We start from the raw sequence: 27,551 nt of genomic DNA, 5'->3' as shown, positions 1-27,551 counted from the left end.
CAATGCTGATGTGTGTCAGTGTTTTCTGTTGTATTGAATAGTCTCTCTGAAGGTGAAGTACTAGCAAGTATGCAGAGATACTTCCTTCCAGGCTTGCCTTGATGTTGGGGTGTAATTTGATGGGGTTTCCACCACACTAATGAGTCTTCCTCGCTGTCACCTGTGTCTTGAGGACGCTGCTGTCACCTGGGACAGACTGGCAACCTGTCCAGGGTGTACCTCGCTTTTGCCCACGAGTGGCTGGAACATGACCCCTTTCAGGGTCACGGGGCTGCAGGAGTATATTTTTTTGTTTATATTTTTAGATTGTGTTTTTACTTCTGGTTGTATTCAACTCATTTCTTGTTTTTGTAATCTCTCTAAAAGGTCTTGCCTTTTTCCAGGCCACAGTTGTAAATAAGAATGTTGCTTTTAATCTGTCCTGCCTGGATAAATAAAGGTTAAATAGATTAAAAAATAAGAGTGAGTCTTTAAAGTGTCTCTGTTATTTATGACTGGACATGATGAGCTGCAGTCGTCTAGGTCTCTGTAGGATATTTGGCAAAATTTTTCCTTGTAACCCAAATTCTTATTTTAGTTTGATTTTCGTTCTTCCCCAAATTACCGTTTCCGGGGGGGGGGGGGGGGGGGATAATACCCTCCCTTTGAAGCTGAGCCACACTGAACGTTTAAACCAGGCTCTCCTCTTCCCTTTTTTCCCCACAGGACTTGAATGCAGCACGGATCAGCTGTGAAGCAGCAACAGTGCAGATGAGCTCCAGTAAACAGCAACCAACACACGCTCTGACGGCTCCACACACACACGCATGCAGCAGCGCAGCCGTCGTCCTCGTGAAATTCAGCAGCTGCTCCTGCCTCCGAAGCACAAAGAGAACGGCGGAGCTCATTTTGGATCATCGACGCTGAAGACGGAGGGGGGAGGCGAGTGAATGCATTCCAGGCCAGCCGCTGCTGCTGCTGCAGAAGGAAGAAAGGGAGAAAAACCATCTGCACCTGGAGAAGAGCAGCACACAGGTGACCGGAGCTCCTGCAGGCTTGTAAATGAGTGAGGAGCAGTGCAAGTCCTCGTCCTGGGTGAGTCAACTTCCTGTTTTCTGTCCCTGGTTCTGGTCTGATGGAACCGTCTCAGAGGAGGTTCCTCCATCTGTGACTCAGTCACATGGTGGTGAGGTCCATCTTCTGCTGGATCAGAAGATGGACCTCACCTGTTCTTTTGTCATCTTTAGGACAGATGCTCGTGCACGCACACATGCGCAGATCTCAAACAGATGGAATAATCTAAGAGGTGGAGAAGGCAGCCTCCTGTAAGGCAGTCTTCTCTGGGTTTGCTCAGCTCGCCGTCGGTCAGTCCTCGCCTTCAGCAGCGTGCAGCATCACTAAATCAGATGATTATTCTGAGGAGGCATCTCCATCTCCTCGCTTCTCCTCGAATTAACGTACGCTTCTTCTCAGCGAATCTTTCTGCTTAAGGAATAAATGATTGTAAAGAGAGAAAGAACTTTTTCAGTTTCAAGCAGATCAAAGAATGATTCTGATCCTGCCGCTGTGAGCGCCTGAACGTTTCATTCATGTGCACATTTTGCGTCTACTCTGGTCTGCTCTGGTCGAACGGCGGCCAGAGTAGACATAAAATGTGCACATGAATGCAGTTTCTATGAAGCTGCTCCGCTTCAGTGGCAGTGGCTGCCTCTGCGCTGACGGACGTCCTCACTGATCGCTCAGTCCATCATCAGATGGGAGGTGTCTATCAGAGCGCTGCGGTAGATTTATCACACCTGGATTTGTTCCCAAAATGGAACTTTGGTCCAAAAGTGTAAAAATAAAGATGGATTTGAAGCAGATTCCCTTCCTGTCATTAAAAAAAAGAAAGAAAATTAAAGCCACAAGCGGCACAGAATGGGCGTCGCTGTTCAGCCCCTCCCCTGTTCCTGTTCTGGTGAAACCCGCGAGCCAAATCCAAAACAACTCTTCTCCAGCATTACATTTTTTAGGATTACATACCGCGATGCCACTTCGACAAGGTCAAAGGTCAAGCAAACCCTCTCTGTTCAGTCACTGAACAGTCTGAATTTATGTGACTGCAGGTAAACCTTTTGAAGTCTTTAAAAAAAAATTTTTTTTAACTTGTCCTGTCCAACAGCTGGGCAAACAGATGAGAGCTGAAGGCCTTTTGTGTTGCACATATTTTACTTTTACAACAGGGGTTATGAATCTTATGATACACCAGATGTATATTTAAATAAACCCCTTTTGTAATTTCGGCTAAACTTTATTCATGTTAATTATTTTTGTAAATATTTTTTGTTGGACCGAACAGAAAGGAAAAGGAGGAGAGGGATGACAGATAAGGGGGGGGGGGGGGGGGCTTAGAGGGGTGATTGTAGTAGCGAGGGATAAGATCATGAAGCATCAGAAAAGCAACAAATTGCTGGAGCCTTATAATCACAACTGACAGGTTAAGATGCATGAAAAATCTAAAATGGGCGAGGCCTGTCCACACACACTCAAAAGTTACAAACACACCTGTTGCCTCCAAAAGTGTTCACACACAAACAAGTCCACATGGACATACTACCACTAACATTCACACATGCCTACTTATGCACTCAGACTAACACATGTGAAACATTTCATTCAGTCATGCAAACTGTTTGTGCAAAGGTGAGATAGCACCTGTGCTTGAGTGAGTGTTGATGTTTTTCTGGGGTGGATGGTGGAATTTTGTTGGAATCTTCCAGAAAGTTTGACAAGAGAAAAGTGCTGTGGCCTTACTTAATCATTTTGGTGCCACTCTGATGTCATTATTTAGGGAGCGTAGTCAATCATTTTAAAATAAATGAGTTTTCACCAGACCGGCAGTGCCTGTAAATTTAGGGCTGTTTCCGTGTTTCTTTAAGGGAATAATTATAGTAGAAAATAAGCCCCACCCCCTCACGGCCTCCGTTTTGTTCATCAGTCCTACTGTCATAAAATAGAGCGCGCTCAGAAGAGCGCCCGTAAACATAACTTTGAATTTCCAAACATGACATGCCACGACATGTCATTTTGTTCGGCTCAGCACTGCGATTATCAAACAATTGACGAGCTCGCCATCACCACGCCGTCCAAGTGTCGCAAAGCAAAACTGACATTTTTTTAAGATATCTGACCTAAGTTCTGGCACAAAGTGTCCTAACGACTAAAGACTGCCCCCTATGATGTCTACAGTTTTGTTGCTGGTCCTTTTTTGTTGCCGGCGCCTTAGCAGTGATGTCGCACAATGGTGCCACTTTAACGAGGCCAAAGGTCAAGCAAACCAATTTTGTTTACTCAAGTTTTGCACAGAGAGTCTGCACATAAATTGTGGTTCCTCAGGTGAACATTTATAAACAATAATAATAATACCTCGATCAAAATCAATTAAGGGTTTTTTAAGCAACAGGTAGTGTGTGTGTGTGTGAGTGTGTGTTTTGGTCCTTCCCTTAGCTTGTCTCTGTTTGGTCTTTCTCTTTTGCTTTGAGGCCATAAATGTTCCTTCAGGCTGTTGGATGAAGGAGATTAGAACAAAAAAAGACTGTGTGTGATTTGAAGAGATCTTTGGGCTGATACAGCAGATCTGATGATGGGAAGGGGAGACGGGCTTGCTCCGCGGCAACAGTCCCGCCCACAGCTCAGAGGTGAATTTCTGATGAACTCCTGCTGCTCTGTAGAAACTCCGTCCTGGAAAGCGATGCAGGTTTTAGGATTTCGGCTGAAAAAGCCATAATCATCGTGAAAACACTGCGACATGAGACGATCAGAGGGACTTTGAGGAACCAACAGCTGCTTGAAGCAGCGGCTGCCTCATCTGAAGGAAACAGCAGGTTCTGGGAGTAAAGATGGTGGCTGAGGGTCTTTCAGGGGGAGGAGAGGATGAAGATCTTCTCAACAGGAAACCCTGAAGCTGTTGAAACAATGCTGAACTTTTCTGCACGTTCACTGTTTAGAAGTGGAAACTTTGAAAGACGGACACAGATTTCCTCTTCTTTCCATCACGATGTCCGACCCTGAATGCATCTCATCCCCCCACCTCCATGTGTGTAACCTCAGAGTGCCTGTAACCTGTCAAATCAATAAGCCTCCTGATTTGACAGGTTTATGCGAGCGTCTCTCAGATCTCTGAATCCGCTTCGTGGGCTTCTCCAGGCCTGCGCCCACACTCACCTCCATCCTCTCTGCTGTCATTGGAGCTGGGTGGTGACATCAGCCCGGCGCTGGCACTGCTCAGTTAGCTACATTGTTCTCTGCTCTGGAGTATTTATGAGGCCGGCAGCATCGGTGACATGAGGCGCTGCTGCTCCCGTTGGAAGGAAAAGGATGAAGGGCATGGAGAGATGGAGAGCTCCTGCGAGTGGCTTTCTGATACCTGCAGGCGTGCTGGCACGCCAGCTGTCGCTGTCAACATGTCCATCTGGAGCGATGGCGGCACAGCTCGTCTGCTGGCAGACGGTTGTACAAGCTTAGAGCATCTCCCCACCTGACTACTTGACTGCTGTGACGGCGATTGCTGGCTGACCTGCTTCCTGCAGAGCAGAATATTTGTTCCTCACAGCTCGTCTGTTTGATTCTGTTGGTTCTGGATCTGCTTTAGCAGAATATTTGTGATTCTGTCACAATCGGCACCGGTTTCTTTAGTAACAGCCAGTAAATGTGGAAACCTTTGGGTTTAATTTCCATCCTATGAAGGGGATGAGGATGCAGACATTTACAACAAAACATGCTCACGCTTAAGTCTGATGTACTCATCCGTTTGGATCCTTATTCAAATATTTGTATAAACTCATTCCCATGAAAATTTTTCTGATTGAGAACATGTATGAAATAGTTTCTGAGTATTGCTTCATTCTTTATTATACCATAAATTATCGTAAATCAGAGGGCAGACGAAAAAATGCAGTTTGATAAAGATCGTATTTGTGATATCCAAAATACGCTGGGCGGAGCCACATGCTCCCTGTTCTGCCCCATTCTGATGCATCCACTGTCAAATAGATCCATGTACAGTCAAGACTATAAATATTTCGACAGAGACACATTCTTTCTAATTTAGTTTCTGTACTTTACCACAGTGAATTTTTAATAAAACAACTCAGATGCCATTGAAGTGCAGACTTTCAGCTTTTATTCCATGTATGGAACAAAAAGATTGAATAAAAATGTGAAAAACTGAAGCATTTTATAAACACAATCCCTTCATTTCTTGGGCTCGTAAGTAATTGGACAATTGACTTCCATGCTATTGCATGGGCAGGTGTGGGCAATTCCCTTGTTATGTCATTATGAGTGAAGCAGATAAAAGGCCTGGAGTTGATTATAGGACTCGTGCTTGCATTTTGAAGATTTTGCTGTGAACAGACAACATGTGGTCAAAGGAGCTCTCCATGCATGTGAAAGGAGCCATCATTAAGCCAAGAAAACAGAAAAAAACCATGCCAGAAATTGCTACAGTATTAGGAGTGGTAAAATCAACAGTGTGGTACATCCTGAAAAAGAAAGAAAGCACTGGTGAACTCAACGCAAAAAGATCTGGACGTCCATTGAAGACAACAGTGGTGGACGAACGCAGAATCATTTCCATGGTGAAGAGGAACCCGTTCACAACAGCCAACCAAGTGAACAACACTCTCCAGGAGGTAGGCGTATCAATATCCAAGTCTACCATAAAAAGAAGACTGCATGAAAGTAGATACAGAGGGTACAATGCAAGATGCAAGCCACTCATAAGCCTCAAGAATAGGAAGAAGGCTAGATTGGACTTTGCTAAAAAGCATCTAAAATAGACAGCACAATTCTGGAAAAACATTCTTTGGACAGATGAAACCAAAATCAACCTCTACCAGAATGATGGCAAGAGAAAAGTATGGAGAAGGCGTGGAGAAGCTCATGATCCAAAGTGCACTACATCATCAGTAAAACACGGTGGAGGCAGTGTGATGGTCTGGGCGTGCATGGCTGCTAGTGGCACTGGGACACTTTTTTGTTTGTTGATGACGTGACACAGGACAGAAGCAGCCCAATGAATTCTGAGGTGTTCAGAGACATACTGTCTGTGCAGATCCAGGTGAATGCAGCCAAACTGATTGGGCGGAGTTTCAAAATACAGATGGACAACGACCCAAAAAATACAGCCAAAGCAACTCAGGAGTTTGTTAAAACAAAGAAGTGGAATATTCTTGAATGACCAAGTCAGTCACCTGATCTTAACCCAACTGAGCAGCATTTCACTTGTTGAAGACTAAACTTCAGACAGAAAGGCCAAGCAGCTGCAGTAAAGGCCTGGCAGAGCATTCAGAAGGAGAAAACCCAACATCTGGTGATGTCCATGAGTTCAAGACTTCAGGCTGTCATTGCCAACAAAGGCTTTTCAACCAAATATTAGTAATGACCATTTTGTTTTCAGTTATTTCATTTGTGCAATCACTTACAAGCCCATGAAATGAAGGGATTGTGTTTAAAAAATGCTTTAGTTTTTCACATTTTTATGCAATCTTTTTGTTCAACCCATGGAATTAAAGCTGAAAGTCTGCACTTCAATGGCATCTGAGTTGTTTTACTTAACATTCACTGTGGTAATGTACAGAAACTAAATTAGAAAAAACGTGTCTCTGTCCAAATATTTATGGTCCTTTGGTTCTTTGTTTTTCTTGTCTGAGCTGGAATCTGGATCTAAACTGTTGATCGCCATTTTTGCCGCAACGCAAATGTTAGCTCAGAGTTGTGAGGAGCTGTAAGCTAGCGGGAGAGCACGTAAACAGACATATGATGGGGAAGGGGGATGGGCTTACTCCACGCCAGCAGTCTGCCCACAACCCAGAGGTGACTATCTAATGAACTCCTGCCGCTCTGCAGAAACCTTGTCCCGGAAAACGTCAGGTTTTTCAGATTTTGGCGAATAACGTCGTCATCATCATAAAAAGACCACTGGGGATGCTTTGACCACAGATTATGAGACGATCAGAGTGGGACTTTAAGTTTTTTCACGTGACTTCCAGATGAAAGATCTTTTTAGAACGACTGTGTGAAGAATAATCTGATGTAAAGGTCACATAGGGTTCAAACTGACATGCCAGCAATGGACAGACCTCCAACTGGTCTGCCTCTGAACACCAACGGGCTTCACGTCCTCCGTCCTCCGTTCTGCAGGTTTCTGCAGTGTTAGAAAGTCTGCTGCTCACAGCAGAACTTCCCTTGTGGTTGTTTTGATCACATGATCACCTGCATCACATGTTGCTGATGGCAGAGACGCCGATCACGCCGTTTCAACCGAATGCAGAGTGACAGAACAGGAAAGGAAAAAACAGCTGGTTGGTATCTGCCCCAATGAAAGTGTCTCCTTCACACCCATCAGAACCAGCCCACTTCACCACAGTCTGGTTTGTTGCTCCGTATCCGAACAAATTCAGAGGAAAATGGGGCGCCGTAAAAATTCCTGAAAATGATGTGATGGTCACAGTAAACCAGCTTCTGGAGGAAGACTCTAGTTATCCTTCATTCAAAGATGAAGGATAACCTCTCTAAACTTCAGCTTTTCTTTGGTGTGCAGAAGATCCCTGATGGGTCTCAGTGATCCACCTGCAGCAGCACTTTCCTGGAACCCGGCTGTGTTTGTTCTTCAAACAATGTCTTCCAAGAGAAGTCTTTGGAACGACTCAACCGTGTCCGTCTGCGGGAGACGGCAGCTTCTGAAAAGGCATTGCTGGAGAATCTTCCTGCTGCTCATCAAGCAGATTCATCCCTTCATTCTGCTGAAGTTCCACCACAGAGACTCTGCTGAGGCCCGTTTGCAGAAGTTGCGGTCAGGGTTCACCTGTGTCCTGCAAAAGACTCTGGTTACATGCAGCAGGTTCTGGATGAGGTCGCGCTCTCATCAGCGCTGGTCAATTATGCAAACGTGACGGATGAACGGAACACAGGATCTTTCCTTGTTTCCTCTGCATGAGCGTGCATCATTCCATTTGTCCATCTGATGCCCCAACAACAGGAACACAGAAACTGCGGATGGTTGTTGCAGTTCTCTGATCAATCTGTCAGATCTGTCAGGCTGCAAAGGGTTAAAGGCAGGACCTGCCACTGACGACTGCAGGTTCAACCCCACAGCAACCCCCCCAAACCAACACCCCCAGATTCAGGCGTCCACTGATCTTTAATTCTTGCTCTTTGAAATGAAGTTAGTATGTGATTGAAGGTAAAGTAAGGCTGAATGTGACTGAAAAGCCATTTCCCTCCATGTTATTTCAGACTTCCTTTTTTTTTCAGATACTTTTTTGAAAAAAAGCCTTTAGAATTTCCACTTCTCTGTTTAAGCATAAATACTTTCAAACGTACCGTCACCGTTACACCGTTATCGTCTCGCAGCTGATGAAGATGATGAAGTCTCTTCATGTAGAAGAGGATTAGGTCTCCTCGTGATGAAGATTGCAGTTCTCTGGAGATGGTTTGATGGGTTGAAGATCTGTTTTGTTTCTGCAGTTTGTGTGATTTTATCTAATTATCAAAAATCTGATTTTTTAAACGCTGAAACACGCCCACTAAGGTTAGGATTGGTTTGTCACCTGTCCATCAAAAGTTGTGATCAGTTTTCTCCTGTCAAACTCCTGAAACCAAACTTCTTGAATGATTTCATGACAGGATGAACAAATTTTTTGGAACCAGACTGAGTTTATTCCTTACACCAACCGATGTCTGTGATGAACCACCTAGTGGTCACCTGGTGAACTGACCTGGATCCAAGTACCTCATCTTTTGAGCTTCAAACAGGAAGTGAAGGGGTGTACATGTAGATGCGTCTGGTCCGAATCGAGGCAAAGAAAATGAAAACAAATCGAAGCAGAGAAAATGAAAACGATGGCGGTCATGACACGTTTGTTGTGGAGACCAGACATATTTTTAGAAGGAAGTTGGGATTCTGTCTCTGCTAGGAGGAGCATCGTCATCGTTCTGTTCTGGGTCTGAATCTTCTCATGACAGACGGCTCTAACAAGCCAGTTTAGAACCGTCTGCACTTCCTTGTTCCATCGTCTTCCTCCTGGGTTTCTGTCACAACTCTCCAGTCAGCAGTGCCTGAACGGAGCTGATCTTTGTGTTGCATTGACTCCCAGCTGTGGGGGTGTTGTCCTCTGTTGTTCGGGCCGGTCCTGTGGGGGGCTGAAACTGGAGCATTGAGCTCCAGATCCATTTTTCCATGTGGGGGAGGACTGCGTGGCATGCTGCTGAGGAGATTGGGGTTTTGTTAGTCAATATAGATCACAACCTTTACAGTGTGTGACTATAAATACGCCTGCCAGGCAAACTGCAGACACACATGAACATTTCATCTCCTGCTGTCGCATTTGCTGCATTTGACAGGCGCTGAAACAGATTTACAGCTAGAATGTTGAAACCCTAGAACCACATTAGTCCTCGCTGATCAGTGAGGAATGTCCTGCTTGCAGATCACACTCTGGGGTCAGCCCCCCCCTGCCTTTTTCTGGGGGGGTCAGCGGCTCTGCGGGCTGCATGTCCACGTAAACATGGTCAAAAGAGCTTCTGAATAATTTGTGATCGCGCTCCTGCTGTCGTCTCGTCCCAGTGCACACACACAAAGAACGCCCCTCTGGTAGTCCCTCTGGAAGCCAGAAACAAGGTGGTGGGGGGGTTTCAGGTATCCTGCATCTAGAAAATGTGTTTTGTCATTTCGCTTGACTTTCATCTCCATGAAGCCCTCCCCCCATCTTCAACCCCTCTTTGCCCTCTTTCCCCTGGAGGGGGCATCTGAGTCACCCCTCTCTGTCTACCCCCCTCCCCTTGTTCTCTTTTTGGAGCAGAGAACGAGCGTCTTTGGTGAAGATTTGCTCTTGACCTCTTTCAGACTCGTTTTCGGTTTTCCCTGCTTTCAGTAGAATCAGTGTGTGCGTGCATGTGTTTGTGTGTACGTGTTTGTGTGCACGTGTTTGTGTGCACAATGTTGGCATGCACTAACACACAGACACACTCACACATGCATACCCATACACATGTTCACACTTACACATGCAAACACTCACACATTTACTCACTTACACATGCACAAACTTACACATGGACACACTCACACATGTTCACACTTACACATGCAAACACTCACACATGCACACACTTACACATGGACACACTCACACATGTTCACACTTACACATGCACACACTCACACATGCACACACTCACACATGCACACACTCACACATGTTCACACTTACACATGCAAACACTCACACATGCACACACTTACACATGGACACACTCACACATGTTCACACTTACACATGCACACACTCACACATGTTCACACTCACACATGCAAACACTCACACATTTACAGATGCACACACTTACACATGCACACACTTACACATGGACACACTCACACATGCACACACTCACACATTCACACACTTACACATGCACACACTCAAATATGCACACACTCACACATGCACACACTCACACATGCACACACTCACACATGCACACACTTACACATGTTCACACTTACACATGCACACACTCACACATGTTCACACTCACACATGTTCACACTCACACATGTTCACACTCACACATGTTCACACTCACACATGTTCACACTCACACATGTACACACTCACACATGCACACATGCACACACTCACACATGCACACATTTACACATGCACACACTTACACATGCACACACTTACACATGGACACACTCACACATGCACACACTCACACATGCACACACTCACACATGCACACATTCACACATGCACACACTCACACATGCACACACTTACACATGTTCACACTTACACATGCACACACTCACACATGTACACACTTACACATGCACACACTCACACATGTTCACACTTACACATGCACACACTCACACATGTACACACTTACACATGCACACACTCACACATGCATACACTCACACATGCACACACTCACACATGTGCACACTCACACATGCACACACTCACACATGCATACACTTTGCAGTGCTGCAGCAGCTGCGATGTTGCCACATTTGCTGACTGGCTTTTGAGATTTACTCCTAACAAAAAAGCAGTGTGGCTTTGGACCACATTGTTGCAACACCCCCCCCCCCCCCCCTCCATGAAGGGCCTCACTGTCACATCCAAAGCCTTTTTTTTTCTGCAGCTCTGTCGGGGGCAATAATCCCTCATCACCTCCACAAAGCGCCTGCAGTGCTCCGCCTACATCGCGCTGCAGCTCCTACCATCCTTTTTCTGCTGTATTTGTTCACTGAACAGAAGTGCCATTTTTCTGCGCTGTGTCATCATGGTCAGGGCCTTCTTCTCTGCTCTTCGCTAACTTCTCCAGTTTAGAAGAAGCTGTATGATGTCAGCAGCATCATTGTGCTGCATAGTTGCACAGAGCCCCAGACAGGAAGTCTGAAGATTAATCCACAGTTGGTTTTTGTTGGAGACAGGCAGCTTCACGACCGCCGTCGAGACTTCAGGCCCTTTAATTGCTTCAGAACGGTAATTAAAGTTTGACAGAATTACCTCAGACTCCTGAAACGTCTCAGTGTTTTCAGGTCTCCTTCCAGCCATCTGCATTTCCACGCTTGGCGTTCGCTGCAGGAAAAGCAGAAGGAGATTTCAGTTACAGGCGCTCTACATGGACGCTCCTAAAGGCGCGCCCCCACGGGTTGGGACCAAATTAGGGGGGGCACTGAAGTAGGTCGTTCAGGCAGCCTGAGCTGAAGTCTGGAAGGGACCGCCACATTGACAGGAGTGTGGTGTAATCCCACGCCCAGGTTCCGGGTCCGGTTCCAGTTCTGAATTTTTGGTTCTTAATTGTTCCTGCAGGCGAGGAAACGGCAGAACAAAACTTGGAAACGTCTCGAATTCCTGGTTGTTGTGACGGTCAGCAGATGATGCACATGCAGATCTTCAGAGAAACTTGTGTCTTAGAAAAACTGACTATAGCTTATGAAAATAGATGCTTTCATGATTGCTTCTTACAGCTAAATTTAGGAACAAACAACAAAGAATCTAAAACAAAACTTCCTTCTTTACAACTGAATTATGTGAACTGTGGATATAAATAACCTTCAGAAAACTGAGCATCTGTGTGTTGGTGAGGAGACGTCTGATTTCATGAAGCTGTCAGCTTCATGAAATCAGCTTTCACGCACCTTTCCTGGGGGAGCGGTGAGCTGCAAACACAGTTCAACCCCCTGATCCAACCCCTTAATGCTGAGGGTGAAGCAGAGAGGCACTGGGTCTCAGTCTTTGGTATGACACAGCCTGGATTTGAACTCATGAACTTCTAGTCTCTGGGTGGACACTCAACCACAAGGCCAGTAAGCTGAAAACAGCACAAAAATTGAGGGTAAACAATCACATTATGGACTGAGACAATGTAACAGCAACACAAACAACGTTAGACGTTGAGTCAAGGAAGACAGAAATCAGGGTACATGAAACATATACCACATGGGGGGGCAAACATGCTGTCCCCCATTTCCTGACGACAACATCGGGCACAAAGCAGCAAAACGCTCACGTTGGGGATGTAGTCAACTTTGCCATAATTTTTTCAGATTTTTGCTATAGTTTTTTTCAGAATTTGCTTGAATATTTTTTAGGACTACAGTTGTAGTTTTTTAACTGCAATTTTAACAGCGAGGCAGACAAACTTGGATGTTTTAGTTTGATGTAGCAGCACCAACAACAATAGTCTGCCTGAAATGTATTTATTTTAGGTTTTGGAAATTCAATGAAAGGTTATATAAAAGTTTTGGAAAACTTATGGAAAACCATTGCTAAAAAAGTATTCAAACCCTGAGTTCAAAGGTGAACCCCCGTCATCGATCAGCAAACACTGGCGGTGCGAGGCAGGAACCCCTCTGCAACTTCACCTCAACTGTTCCAGCTTTGCAGCCACGAGAACACACAACACGGTCACCCCAGAGCAGGCCTTTAGCACCACCAAAGCAGCACTTTGCTGTGGAACCGGATTCTTTGTTTGCAGAGAAAATAATCCATAAAACGGCTTTGTGCAAAAACAGAAACACGGATCTATTGAGAAGTTCTGCTGCTCCATTTAAAACCCACTTAACAGAAACAAAATAAAGCAAAGGGATCTGAAGAACGCATCTCAGTTTCACTGCATTCAAACTTTTTTTTCCTCGTTTGCTGTGAGGGTTGTGCACTTTGGATCTTGGTGACATTTCTTTGGTTCTTGCCATGTTTATTAAATGTTTAGGTTTCTATCACTATTTTGGGTTCTTCACCACCAGGACCAACATGTGCAGATGCACCAAATGTAGAAGACTTTTGGTTATTGAAAACAGCCGCTGAACCACAAAGCAGCTCGAGTCAAATCCAGCTTCATACTGCCGTGATGCAGCACGGACAAAACAGACCCCCCTTCCCCCCACAATCGCTGTTCTGTTCCTGAAAGTAGAGAACATCCTCATCCGCCTGCTGGTAACGTCCAGTTGGAGGAACAAACTAGTCTGTGGGCTGGGGGTGGGATAGGCTCCAGCATCCCTGTGACCCAAAGGGGATTCATCAGATCCGGAAGGTGCCGTCCTGTTTGGAAATGACAGGTCATGTGACAGTGAAGAGCCAGTTGGCGAGGAAAGAGTCTGCATTAAAGTGGCAGCTGGTGACAGCAGAGCAGCAAGCCAGGAAAAATATGCCAGCCTAGATTCAGATCAAACTGTCCTTCACATCCTAACGTCAGCGTCTTGTTGAGTTTCCCTCCCAATCAGCAAAGAGACTGTGAAACAGTTAAAGAGGATTTATTTTATTTCTGTTATTCCCATGAACCTGCAGCATGAGTTTGTATTCATTTATAAAAAGATCAGTTACAGTTAAATTATAAATGATCACACTTCACTTTGATATTTTGGTTTTGGGCAAAGAGTCTAATGTTCTGAACTAATGAAGCTTCTTTGTGTGACTGTGCTGATTGGCAGCAGGTTTAACAGTGTCCTAATCTGTAGGAAGTTTTATTGTTTATCTTACCTGTGAGCCTCAGTATTTGGGACTGACACTTCCTCGCACTCTTCTCCGGTTCGTTGTGTCGTTACTTGTCTGGTTTTTGACCCATTTTCTGTCCCAGGTTTAGATTTAATCGGTCCCTTTGGTGTACCAATCTGCCTTTTCTGCCTCTGAGTTTTGGCCTTTGGATCACAGATGTTGAATTTGTTTGCCTCCCCTGACTGCGTTCCTCCTCATTCCATGACGTCTCCAGTGCACTCCTTCTTTAGTGGATCTCTGTCTTTGTTACTGAGGCGTTTCAGCGAAGGAAGAAAATGAACCATCTTTTCATGTTTTCTTCTGGTTTCAGGCCATTTTGTGCAACTGGGGCATTTTTCTCTTAGAGATCTCTGAATAAGTTACAGTTTTTCTCCATTGCTTTGGCTCATTTCTTGAAGCAGGCCGGACGTTCTCAACACTCTTGGTGCTTTTGCCAAAATGATGAGGATGGTTCGGCACAACACCATGGTTCACCTGCAAAAGCTCATATCTCTCCCAAAACAATTCACTCATATGTCAAAACTAAACTAAACTTCTCATTATATTTAGTGCCACCAAAATACTTTGTCCCTTTGGCACTGTGTAGGCACTGCAAGTCAAAATGATTAGATGTTGTGTCACTATAGCAGAGGACCATTAAAATATCCCTCATGTCCACCTTTCAGTCTTAGCTCAGTCCTACATTGACAATGGTTACTTCACTGTTTTTGTATAGCTTACAGAATCCAATTTTGCATAAAACTGAGAAAAAGAAAAAGGATTTTAGGGTAAGAGTAGCCTCTTAGGTATAACAGCACACATTGCACTCACACTGCCAAGGAAATTTTAACCATTATCATTCACACACATAAAGTAACTTTCATACATCAGAATAAAAAGAAATTTTATACAGCATAATATACTTTATAATATGAACACAAAGAAAAAAGAATGAAAATGATATGCAGCCTACAGTGTTGTAAATAATGCTTGAGTTTCACAACTAACAGTTCTTCACTGGTCACTGTCCTCCCCCTCCCTCTCCTGGCCATCATCCTCACCCTGCTGGCCGTCCTCACACTGCTGTCTGTCTGGCCACAGATTCTCGTCCACATCACAGCCTATATTCTCCCTTGCGATGCAACGAGGGAAGAAACGGCGTGCATGTGGCAACCATCCCCCACACTGATCTCCTGTGACATCCTCACGCAGCATCCATTGCATGGAGCAGGGACTTCTGATCTTAAGCCAGATGCTTATACACTCTCCACCTCCAAGCGTAGAAAAACTCCTCAATAGGATTGAGAAAAGGAGAGTAAGGTGGTAGGAACACTATGACCATCCTTGGATGAGTAGTAAACCAGGCCCTGATGAGCGGGCCACGGTGGAAATTCACATTGTCCCATACAATAACATAAAGTGGTAGGTGAGGCCCTACGAGACCTCTCTCAGTTTCAGGGATCAAATCAAAAGGAAGGCAGTTTGGAGGTTGGTCCATGTTGTTTTGAGAACATGGACAAATGTAATTTCTGTTTCAAAAAATGAGCCAAACCAATGGAGAAAAATTGTAATGTGAATGCAGGGTGAGTGATGGGGCTGTAGGCCGACTAATGCACCCTGATCACAGAGGCCATTTGTGGGAGGTGTCCAACCTCCAAATGTTATTATAATGCTAAATGTGATCCCAAAAAAGATCACGTCTACACAGGAGCCTGTTTATGTTTGTGTGTCTATGCCCGAAGTACAGTTGTATCATCAGCATAAAGGAACCATTTAATAATAATAATACCATTTACCGTATATATATTAAAAAATGCCGGGTCTAACAGGTGTTCATTACTTTAGATGCCGGTCTTCTGCACAGTCCTGCAGATGCCGGCTGTCTGTGGTATTTATGTTGTGATCCAGTGTAGAAATGGCCAAAAAACGCTCATTTGATTTAGCGCTTAAACTCGTGCGATGGCGTATGCCAAAGAACATTCTGGTAAGGAATCTGCCCAATACTTTGGCGTGGATCCAAAACTTTTCCAAGAATGGCACCAGCAGATGGATGATATTGATACACTACAGAAAAAGGACCAAACGATTTCCTGGTGGAGATACAAAGAAAGCGAGCGACAAAGTAGAAGAACTGTTTCTAAAAACGGAAAGGTGGGCGTGTCTCCAGGAAAATGATTCACGAGAAAGAGAAGATGATTTTTGATACAGAGGTTGATGCTTCCAAGAGAGAAAACGTTCACAGTCAGTGGTATTTAGAACATAAGACAATGTTGTCATCATTTCAATAAATCCTGGAATGATCATTGGTGGTGTTGTCTGCACTCATGACTGAATTTCAAAATGATGCTGTTAGCCATCACCGTTCTGTCTGTGATAAATGAAATACCGGTCTCCTATAGACACCGACTATTGTTGTAATATTGGGATATATAAATAAAATTGAATTGAATTGAATTAATAAACGTCGGTCTCCAATATCCGCCTGTCTTTAATAAACGGTGGGCTATCAGCCAAATTTTTGGAATAAATGTTGTGGCTACTATTGGAAGATATACGGTATGTCCTTGTTGACCCCCGAGTGTCCCTTTAACCCAGTGCTTCTCAAATAGTGGGGCGCGCCCCCAGGGGGGGGCACGAAGCGATGCCAGGGGGGGCGCGCGGTGGTGGCGGTTTTAGGCACAGGTTTGTCCGGTGCGCAAATTTAACGTGGGGGCAGCGGTGACAGCGGCTCAGTGCTTGGAAAATAATCTGGTCCACTATTCGGTTCCTATTGTCTGTTCTGTCTGTCCGCGGCTGCGCGAGTGAGAACGAAAGGGGAGGGGTGGTGTGGGCCCTGTCTGCCAGGGGAATCGGGGCACGCGGACCACTGCTACCGCTGCCTGTTGCCCAAGATCACCGCTGCCCTTAGATTCCTAAGCTAATGCTAACAATGTCATTCTTTATGAACTATTGTAGACATTTTGATGACGTGTCTTTATTTTCCATCCATGTTTTCTTTGTCTGCCTGTGGTTTAGTTGGTGTCAGACAGACATAAAGACAGCAGGTAATGCAGGAAAACAGCTGCACTTTTATGAGATCAGAAATAAACAATCCGTCATTTAGAAAAAAAAAATCAGCACGTTTTTACCTATTTCTTCAGACTAAAAACGTTAAATATATTGGTGCTGCTGTGTTAATGTTTCAGATCAATTTAGATTTAATATTATTTATTGATTGAATTATTTTTTTCAGCATCAAATGGTTCAGTTGGTCAAAATGTTTCTAGTTTAAATAAGGAATGACAGATTTTTTTTATTTCAGGTACTTTCAGCTTCTTTTCTGTTTTAGACTAGAACAGGGTTTCTGTGGCTAAATAAAGTTAATATTTGTTGAAAGTGGATTTATTTTGCTTTTTTCTTTTGTTAGTGTTAAAAGATACAATTTTAGGTATACAAATTTTATAGATACTGACCTGATGTATTGTCACCGCGCGAGTGTGTCTGTGTGTGTGTGTGTGTGTGTGTGTGTGTGTGGGGGGGGGGGTTATGGGGGGGGGGGGGGTCAGGGGGGGCGCGAAACATTTTCTTTTCCTAGGGGGGGCCTGGCAAAAAATAATTGAGAAGCACTGCTTTAACCCTTGTGCTATCCTATGACCCCACCTTGACATTGACATGTTATTACTACCATGACAAAGGTGGATAAAGGTGAAGAGGATTTCATGTAATGCATGGACACCAGTGAAGATCACAAATCATTGAAGAAAAATGGTCCAGCGCACTGTCTTGTGGGGTCCAGATGACCCCACTCCCAACGTTAAAGTGCCTAGAATAGCACAAGGGTTAATGTCTTTATTGGCTCTAAACTGCATATGTTTCAATCCATACTAAAAGCATCAAAGGACATTGATGAGCCCCACAAGACAAACCAAAGCAGGTAAAGTTACTCCATCAGTAATCCAGCTGCCTTTAGTTCGTATACAGTATTTTAATGAACTTAGTAAATTAATTTCTAAATCCAAAATACAATAAAGGCGAGAAAACACAGTTTGAAATTAAATTTAAGATGATTTATTATTTTTTTAGACCATAAGAACTAAACAATCTTAAAAAAAGAAGATCTTTTATTTTTAGGCTCTTTAATGTGAGCTTTTGTGTTTCTTAAAAGAAAACAAGCAGAGAATAAAAAGGTCTGCCATGTCTGATGAGAGGAACAAAGCCCAGTAATGACTCACTGTTACACAAAGGTCCTGATGGTTGTGTGTGGATGCGTTCACGTCGCTGAGCTGCATCACGTAGAGCACGGGCATCTATCTTCAGGGACAGACTGTGTGTGGTGCCAAAAACAGCGCCGTTCTGCGCTGCAGACTGCTTTGTGTTAACTCCGCCTGGCTCTGGGAAGACACATTTTGTGTCTGCAGGAAAACTGCAATGTTTGTGTTTCACCTTCAGTTGTAAACAGAGTGGTGAGGAAAAACACAACGTGATTGTGGAGCGGCGGTGAAGCCCCCAGCTGCCCCATAGGTGCGTCTTTGATGCTGATGACACACTGACTCCTAAAAATTGATTTAGAGAAACGAGAACGTCAGTTTCATTTTTAATTAAGGCACCTAGAATTCTGCAAACCAAACAGTTTAGGACGTTTTTAGAAAATCTGACTCTGTGAGGGGGGAGGGGGCATGTTTGTCTTGAGGATTTTGGCAAAAATCCCATTAAGGGTAACTGAGAACTGCTGCTGGTATGTGCTGCCTCTTTCTCCCATAATACTTTTCCAGTTCAGTTTCCAGCCTTGGTGGGTCTGCTCTGCTGTTATGACCCTGACACTGAGCGTACATGTTTGCAGGTTAAGAACAGCCTGGTCATCCGTCCGGCTTCATGGTCTCTTGTGTACCTCTTGAGGCGGCGGGTTAAGGCCAGGAACCTTTGTTGATTGGCAGTTTTATGCTCCAGGTATTTGGCTGTATCTCTTCGGCTTCTCTTTGGGCCTCTGTCAGTTGACTCACTTCTCAGCTTTGATTTTAACCTAATAATAATAATAATAAACTTTATTTGTATAGCACCTTTCCAGATAAAAATCACAAAGTGCTTCACAGCACAACACGATAAAACAACAGTAAAACACAGTAAAAATACATGTTAAAAAGAAATTAAGAAAAAGCTATTTTAAAAAGATATGTTTTTAGCTGCTTTTTAAAAGAAAAAACACTGAGTCCAGAGATCTGAGGCTGAGAGGAAGAGAGTTCCAGAGGGATGGGGCCACTGCGGCAAAGGCTCTTTTAGTTTTTAACCGGGTTCTCTTCACAGCCAGCAGACCCTGGTCACATGACCTCAGTGACTTGCTGGGAGTGTATGGCTGCACCAGGTCTTTTATGTAGACTGGTGCTTGATCATTAAGAGCTCTGTATGTTAAGACCAGGATTTTAAAATGCACTCTGTAGTGAATGGGGAGCCAGTGCAGCTGCATTAACAACGGGGTGATGTGTGAGAACTTGGATGACTTAGTTAAAAGCCTGGCAGCAGCATTCTGGACAACCTGGAGCCGTTCTAGAGATTTTTTACTTAAACATGTGAAGATGGAGTTTCAATAATCGAGACGGGAGGATATAAAACTGTGAATGAGCATCTCCATCTCAGAACGCGACACAATTGGACTCAGTTTTGCAATGTTTTTAAGATGATAAAAACAAGAGCGAACAAGTGACCCGACTTGAGAGTCCAGGGATAAAACCGGGTCTAAAGTTACACCTAGGTTCCTGACAGAGGGCTTGATAAAAAGAAGCAAGTGGACCGAGCTCATGGATTATCTGGGGGAGACAACTGTCAGGAGCACAAACTAGGACCTCAGTTTTGGCTTCATTGAGTTGGAGAAAGTTGTTATTCATACAGCTCTTAACTGAATCCAGACACCTTTGTAAAGTCTGTATTTTAAAAACATCCTGGGGTTTAAAAGACACATAAAGCTGAATATTGTCAGCATAAAAGTGATAAGAAATCTCATTAAAAGAACTTAAAATATGCTGTAAAGGCAGCAGATATAAAATAAACAATAAAGGTCCCAAAACTGAGCCTCGGGGCACGCCAGAAGTGAGGGGAGCAGAGGAGGACTTAAACTTGGAGAAAACAACAGAGAAAGATCTGCCAGTCAATTATGAGGAGAGCCAGTTTAAGGCTGATCCGGAGACCCCAACCCAGTTTTTCAGCCTGTCCAAGAGGATGTAATGGTCCACAGTGTCAAAGGCTGCGGTCAGGTCCAATAACAGTAACACAGAGCATTTTCCTGCATCACTCTGCATCAGGATGTCATTAGTGACTCTGAGAAAGGCTGTTTCAGTGGAGTGAGCTCTGCGAAAACCTGACCGAAATTGATCGAATGTCCCATGGTTGTCGAGAGCAGCTGTTAGTTGTTTGGCCTCCAACCATTGCTCACATGGTGGGCATGTATGGTCTTCAAGCATCGAGGTTCACTGCAGCTTAAGTGTAAACCAGTTCATTGGTTTCTGTGATTGTTGTGGTAGGAATTGCCCTCAGTGCTTCATTCACAGTTTCCAGGAGACTTTCAGGTGGTACATCACCTTTGGTGTGGGGGTTGCCTGGTGTTCATTCTAGTCATGATCTTGTCTTTCAGGTCAGTTGCCCACCTCGCTCAGCATATGAGTAGTTATTGGGGCTGTGTTCCCAAGTTCAGGTTGGGAGCTAATAGCCTCCTCTCTGACCTGGTGTTCTAGTTCTTCCATGATGTTGCATTTGTGTTGTATCTCTTCAATCTCAAGTTGTGTTAGGATTTGCCATTTGAGGATGTTAGAACACTGAGCTACAAGTTGCTTGGCAGTTTTCCTTGATTGTGGTTTCAAAGCATCCATTCACTCCACATTCTCGGCATGTAACCTCTCTGAGAAGGATAAGTGGAGTAGTGGTATTCCAACAGAACCTTGTCCTTACATCTAGTCCATTTCCATCTTGTTCCAGTAGACCACTTTCTACCAGGGTGCTCTGGCTCCCCAGCACCTGAAACAGACCTTGTTTGGCATTGTATGTCTCTCATGAGGTGTATGGTAGATCCTACATGGATGGTTCCATCCTAAATCCAGCACAGCCTCAGAGCTGCATCAAGTTTAACACCCAGGTTTGTGACCACAGACTGTTCAAAAGTGGCAAGAGAAAGGAAATCAAGACCATGATCTTTTCGACCACTAAGGGTAAACACAGTTACCTGTTTTGTTTTCATCTAGGCCAAGAAAGTTAGCCGACATCCACGACCTAACTTCAGCAAGGCAATCTATTATTGATTCTATCTATGTGTCCGTTCGTCCGTCCGTCCGTCTGTCTGTCTATCATTTTCTCAGATGTATAAATGTTGAGTCGAATTCTCTCAACATTATTAATAACCTCAGATAAATCTGCTGGGAAATGTTCGTAAAAGCACTTTCCAGCAGAGAATAGCTGTTGGCGTTTTCTGCTAGTTTTTCTGTGGTAATTAATGCTCCTCTTAAGGTCAAACTCTGCGTGTCTCTGGGTCATAATCGAATAGCAAAGCCTCATCAATAAATGATCTGCTGTTGGTTGAAGCCTTTACAGCAGGAAGGCCTGAAAAGTTCCTCATTAAAAATTCACAGCACATGGCAGGGCACATTTCTAATCACCCGTTGGTGCTGTACGGTTTCACTGCTCGTGGTGTCCATGGACACAAACGTATCTGAAGCCTCTAAGCGTTTGCCATCATCATAATGACATGCGGTCCGCAGACGTGAAGGACTCCACCCATCTGATGGAGCTGAGGGTTCATTTGGGTTTAAAGGACCAGACCATTTCTTACCGTCTTCTGACTCCTGTTCTTATCACACAAATGTCTGGAAATCATCCATCCACTCAGGGATGTTCATCTGTAGTTTTTCTTCTTAACCTCATTGCAGATTATATTCTGACTCTGGCGTTACACAATGTTCTCCTCCCACACACTTGCAGCTCATTTTTCTTTGCCTGGTAACTGGGTGTCCTTGCCTGTGGTGGGTGGCATGACCCTGCCGGAAACTACATCCGTCACAGCACTGCAAGGTGGAAGGGACATAAAAAGGAACGAGCTCAGTCCCTTTTGACCCGGGGCCCTCAGCATCTGAGTGTGTGATGGTGCATGTTTGTACTGCCTGGAACCTGTTCTGCTGTGGGCCTGGAGTGTCCCAGGGGCCCTGACCGTGGCATCCCTTGATGTTCATGACAAATGTTTTCTCTGGAGGGCCCTTCATCATGATGCCGACAGCGCGGGGCTTATGTAAAGTGTAATGAGTGGGCACAGACATTTCTGGAGCTTTTGTATTTGTACCTGAGCCTGTGTCACTTTTTGGCACGCCCACCATCCTCCTTCTCATCTCTCAGCTGTCTCCTCCACCTGCACCACTATTGTTGGTCTGACAGCCTCGTTTTCTGTTCGGGTTTCCGCTGTAGGCAGTGCACCCACACGCAGCAAAGCAGATCAATAGATTAGAGTTTATTACCAGGCAGTTGTGCAACATCTTTATTTCAGAAATAAGCACCACCTCCGGTTTCTTTGAGCTCCATCCTAAAGGGGCTGTCAGTTCTTCTAGAGGCTTTTTTAAAATTGTTTTTGTTTAAGTTCCTGAAACATTTAGAATTTAGATTTCTGATCTTCCGTCTGTTGGAGACTTTATCCAGAACCAACTCTAGTGGACTGGGTTCTGCGGCACACCTCCATCCGAAAAGACACAGGTGTCGTTAGTTTGAGGACGGTGAACTCTGTATTTTAGCCCCAGAGAAAGGGAAGTTTAAGCGAGGAGTAACAGAAAGAGTCCAGTAGAAGTATGGAGTCCGGTAGAACCTTCCATCCATCTGTGACCCAGAGGAGCTAATGACTGAAGCCCTGAGGAAACAAACTGTTGAAGGTTGAGGTGTTGGGAACAGAAATGGAGCGGCTGGGTTTTTGAAGAAGCCTCGGGGGGGTGTCACAGCACATCAGGTTCTCCTGCTCCTGCGGCTGGAGGTCATCAAGTCCTTTCTACACCTCCTGTTCCTCCACCTTCCTGCTCAGTGCTAATGGATCTTCTGGGGTTTGTTCCTCTGAGCAGCGCAGAACCGCCGGTTCTGCTGGCCGAACTGACCTTTCAAAGAGGACTCTTCCTCGCATGGAGATGAACATTTATGGCGTTCAGAGATGTTGCTCTCTGTGAGAGCTGATCAGTCCCCCGGCATAAGCCTGAGTCTGTTTTGTATGGAAGCGATTCTATAGCATTAGTAAAAACAGAAGTCAAAACCAGAAAGGCTTTTTCATTTTCAAAATGTAACGGCATTTTTTGACTCAAAATTAAAATGAAAAAGCAATCCACCAAAATGCTTTTTCATTTTCTTCTTCAACACTGCTTACACGCGCTCTGACTAGAACCCGAACAGCAGCGTTCTGGACCAGTCTGAGATGTGAGAGGGACGATTAGCTGACTCCAATGGAAAGAGTTACAGTAATCCAGACGAATGAAAGCATGGATTACTGTCTCAGAATGACATTTTGGTAAAAATGGTTTCACCTTCACTAACTGCCTCAAAGAAAAGTAGCTGGATTTTACCACTGAGTTGATTGGACCGTCAAGTTCAGTCATTCTCTTGTCAGATGTGTGCAGCTGTTAGTCGTTCACAGTCGTTCATGAGCAGATCAGTGTGGTGACCTGCAGTAAAAGCTTCTGCGTGTGTTTGTCTTTACGTGTGTTTAATTGTTTTTTCGTGTGTGTTTCCTTTTTTTTCGTGTGTGTTTATTTGTTTTCATGTGTATTTATTTGTTATTATGTGTGTGTCTGTCTTTATGTGTTTGTGTGCGTGGTGATGATGCAGTGACCTGAATTGTTGTTACCATCTTCCTGCTGCTATGACCTTTCACGCATTCACCAGGGGGAGGGGGGGGGGGGGGCACTACATTTGTAGTATGATTGTACATGAAATATGTGTCCAAATAAACAAGTAAGCAAGAATGAAAAAATGTCAAATTTATTGACATTTTAGTTTCCTAGAGTTCAGTCCAGTGTTGTTTTTACACATCCAAAGAATCCAAAGGGAACATTCTTAGAACATTCTAGCACACTGGATGGTCACATGACTGGAAAGATGGACTGATCAGTTTTTGCCGCATCACATGTGTTATCCGCTGTTATTGGTCATTTTTTACCTTGTAGGAAAACAAACCTACTGTACGTCAATCCAAATGGTATTTTCCAATATCGATGTAACTGATTTATCCAAGTTTGAAACGATTTTATCAACTGTTTAGGACAATTCGATTAACAACTAGCCTCGGACAGATTGATCTGGTTGAACGTAGGAATAAAAATTGAATCATTGATTAATGGTTAGACCCCTGGTGTTTATTAGCTAATTTTAAGATTAAATTGTGTCCTAACAGCACCTTATGTAGAAAATGTTTTCTCCTTATACCATGGTCCGGATGAAAACTCGATTCTCATTGGCTGCTGGGTGTGCGTTAAAAAGTGATATACCACAGGATAACTGCATGGTGAAAAAACAAGTTCCAGTCACCTAGCTTAAATGTTTCGTATCACTGCGCCGGCTTCTTTAAAACAACCTTTTGCTTCTTCATTTGGACAAAAACAAGTAGTAAGAGGTGAACTTTCTCTCTGAACTGATGCTTTATTCAACCCATCGGAATGATCAGCATATATGTATCACTTTGTATCGCCGAATCTTGACTGCAGCGGGGGTGCGCCGCGACGCGGACTATTTGTTACGTGGTGCGGGGCAAATACTTAGCTTTTTGTGAGAAAAGTGATCCAAATTAGAAAAAACAAGAATTAAGGACTTAAAACTGGTTACTATTTATTTCTTTTGTAATTGACCAAGCTTTTATTTGGTCTCCCTTTTTAATTGTTCCCGCGCTCTTCTGCCCCCTCCCCAGGTGACTGCCTTGATGACTCCACCCTAGACGGAGGCCTGGGCAGAGACGGTGATGATGGGGAGAAACCTGGACCATGACGAGGGCTGGCTCTTCCTCTTCCTGTTTCTCATCATCAGCGTGTCCTTCAGCCAAAGCCAGGGATGCCCGCCACGCTGCGACTGCACAGCCAAGCTGAAGGCCGTCTCGTGTTTCGGTAAACGCCTGGCCGCGCTGCCAGATGGAATCCCAATGGACACAAAGATCCTGGACCTGCGTGGAAATAAGCTGCGGTGGGTAGAGCACGGTGATCTGCTGCCATTTCCGCGCCTGGAGAAGCTGGACCTAAGTGATAATGTCATCAGTGTCCTGGAGCCCAATGCTTTTTCCAGCCTTCAGAACCTGCAGGCACTTTCACTGCGGGGCAACCAGTTGAAGCTAGTGCCCATGGGGGCGTTCTCAGGTCTGACGAACCTGACATCGCTGGACCTCAGCGGAAATAAGATCGTCATTCTGCTGGACTTTACTTTCCAGGACCTAAAACATTTGAGGAACTTGGAGGTTGGTGACAATGATCTGGTTTATATTTCCAATAAAGCCTTTCTGGGTTTAGTGGGACTAAGAGAGTTGACCATTGAGAGGTGCAACCTCACCTCCATCTCAAGCCAGTCTTTGTCTTACCTGCACAACTTGGTGTCGCTGCGCCTCCGCTACCTCAGCATCTCTGCCCTGGAGGATCAGAATTTCCGGAAACTAGGAAGCCTGAGAGGTCTAGAGATTGACCATTGGCCTTTTCTGGAATATATCTCCCCCCATTGCCTGCAGGGTCTGAATCTGTCTTGGCTGGCAATCACGCACACCAACATCACCTCCGTTCCCACCTCGGCCCTGCGCAGCCTGACTCACCTCACCAGCCTCAACCTGTCCTACAACCCCATTCCTGTGTTGGAGTCCTGGGCTCTGCGGGATCTTATCCGGCTGAAGGAGCTGCACCTGGTCAGCACTAAGCTGGCGGTAGTTCAGCCTTATGCACTCGGTGGTCTGAGACAAATCCACCTTCTTAACCTGTCCAGCAACAACCTGGTAACGCTGGAGGAAGCAGCTTTTCAGTCGGTCAACACGCTGGAGACGCTGCGCTTGGACGGAAATCCTCTGGCCTGTGACTGCCGTCTGCTCTGGATCCTTCAGCGCAGGAAGACACTTAATTTTGACGGTGCCTCACCGGTGTGCATGACGCCGGTTGAGGTGCAACAACGGGCTCTCAATGCTTTCTCTGACTCTGCCCTTTTTGACCATTTTACCTGCCAAAAGCCTAAAATCCGGAACAGGAAGCTGCAGCAGGTTTCTGCCCGCGAGGGACAAGTCGTGTCATTCATTTGCAAAGCCGAGGGCGAGCCAACCCCTGTCGTCTTCTGGATCTCTCCACAGCGGCGCCGCATAACCACAAAGAGTAACGGCAGACTGACCGTGTTACCAGAGGGCACGCTGGAGATCAGGTATGCCCAGGTGACTGACAGCGGGACGTACATCTGCATCGCCAGTAATGCCGGTGGAAATGACACCTACTTTGCTACGCTCACTGTCAGCGGGCTGCCGCTCGATGCGGCTCTCATGGCTAATCGCACGTACTATGTTGGGGACCTGAATGATACGAACCTGAACGATACTAGAGTCTTCTTGAAGTTCACTCTGGATCTGAAGACCATCCTCATCTCAACAGCGATGGGCTGCATCATGTTCTTGGGAGTGGTTCTGTTTTGCTTTATTCTGCTCTTTGTGTGGAGCCGAGGCAGAGGACAACACAAGAACAACTTCTCTGTGGAGTACTCCTTCAGAAAGGTGGATGGACCTGCAGCCAGCGGCGGACAAGGTGGAGCACGAAAGTTCAACATGAAAATGATCTGATTGGGCCGAGCTCCTCTCAGGTGGACTCTACAGATGTTTCACTGTTGGAACATTTGAATCATTTCGGACAACAGTGCATGCAATAGAGGTTTTCTGTGGCGCTTTGATAGATTTCTAATGCTCCTTGTTTTGTGTTGACTTTGGTGTACAGATGGAATCTGAGATGAAATGGGAATATTTGTGTATCCCAACCCTGAACGGACTGTTCCAATACAACTTTACAAACTGCCAACTGCAGCGTTACTCTGCAAAAATCTTCTTTAAAAGTCTTTAGTCATCATACTGATCAATACTACAGCGTGGTGCTCACTTGTTGCCAAGAACTTGCCAACAGAAGCGGAGACAGTTCCGACCGCTTCACAGTTATTCTTGTTCAGCTGTTTTATTCCAGACTCCTACAGAAAAGATCACACCAAGAGACTGCAACACTGCCATTTTTAAAGCTACGTAACATACTGTTCACTTGTGTGGCAGAATGTCAAACATGTTTAAGACAACAACTGCCTCTACAGGTACAGTGAGACATACAGCTGCGTGTGGTGATGGTTTAGCTGAATTTCTGCCTCGCCTCTTTTAGGGTTTGTATTTGCAGATCTGATTGGCCTGTACTTGTCCCTCCTTTTGTACAGACAGGACCTGGATTGCACATGAGTTCAAATATTTTGTATTTACTGACATTTAAGTCCCTGTGGTTGTTTATGGTACTGTTGAGTGATTTATCACAGTGTTCTGTTCTACTCTCATTAAAACAATTCAGGAACCTTTTAAAA

General features: G+C 44.8%; 1 protein-coding gene across 1 annotated transcript; it reads left to right on the top strand.

Annotated features, from left to right (window-relative positions):
* The first annotated feature begins 646 nt into the window (after positions 1–646).
* lingo3a (leucine rich repeat and Ig domain containing 3a) lies at positions 647–27,551 on the top strand. Its single transcript, XM_023954117.2, has 2 exons — positions 647–1,074; positions 24,901–27,551. Exon 2 carries the CDS (start codon positions 24,952–24,954, stop codon positions 26,779–26,781), a length of 1,830 nt encoding a protein of 609 aa, XP_023809885.1. The 5' UTR covers positions 647–1,074; positions 24,901–24,951; the 3' UTR covers positions 26,782–27,551.

The sequence above is a fragment of the Oryzias latipes genome, chromosome 4 (assembly GCF_053564925.1).
Source record: "Oryzias latipes strain Hd-rR chromosome 4, Olatipes_Hd-rR_3.1".
NCBI classification, from domain to species: Eukaryota; Metazoa; Chordata; class Actinopteri; order Beloniformes; family Adrianichthyidae; genus Oryzias; species Oryzias latipes.
This window is presented reverse-complemented; position numbering and strand designations above follow the sequence as displayed.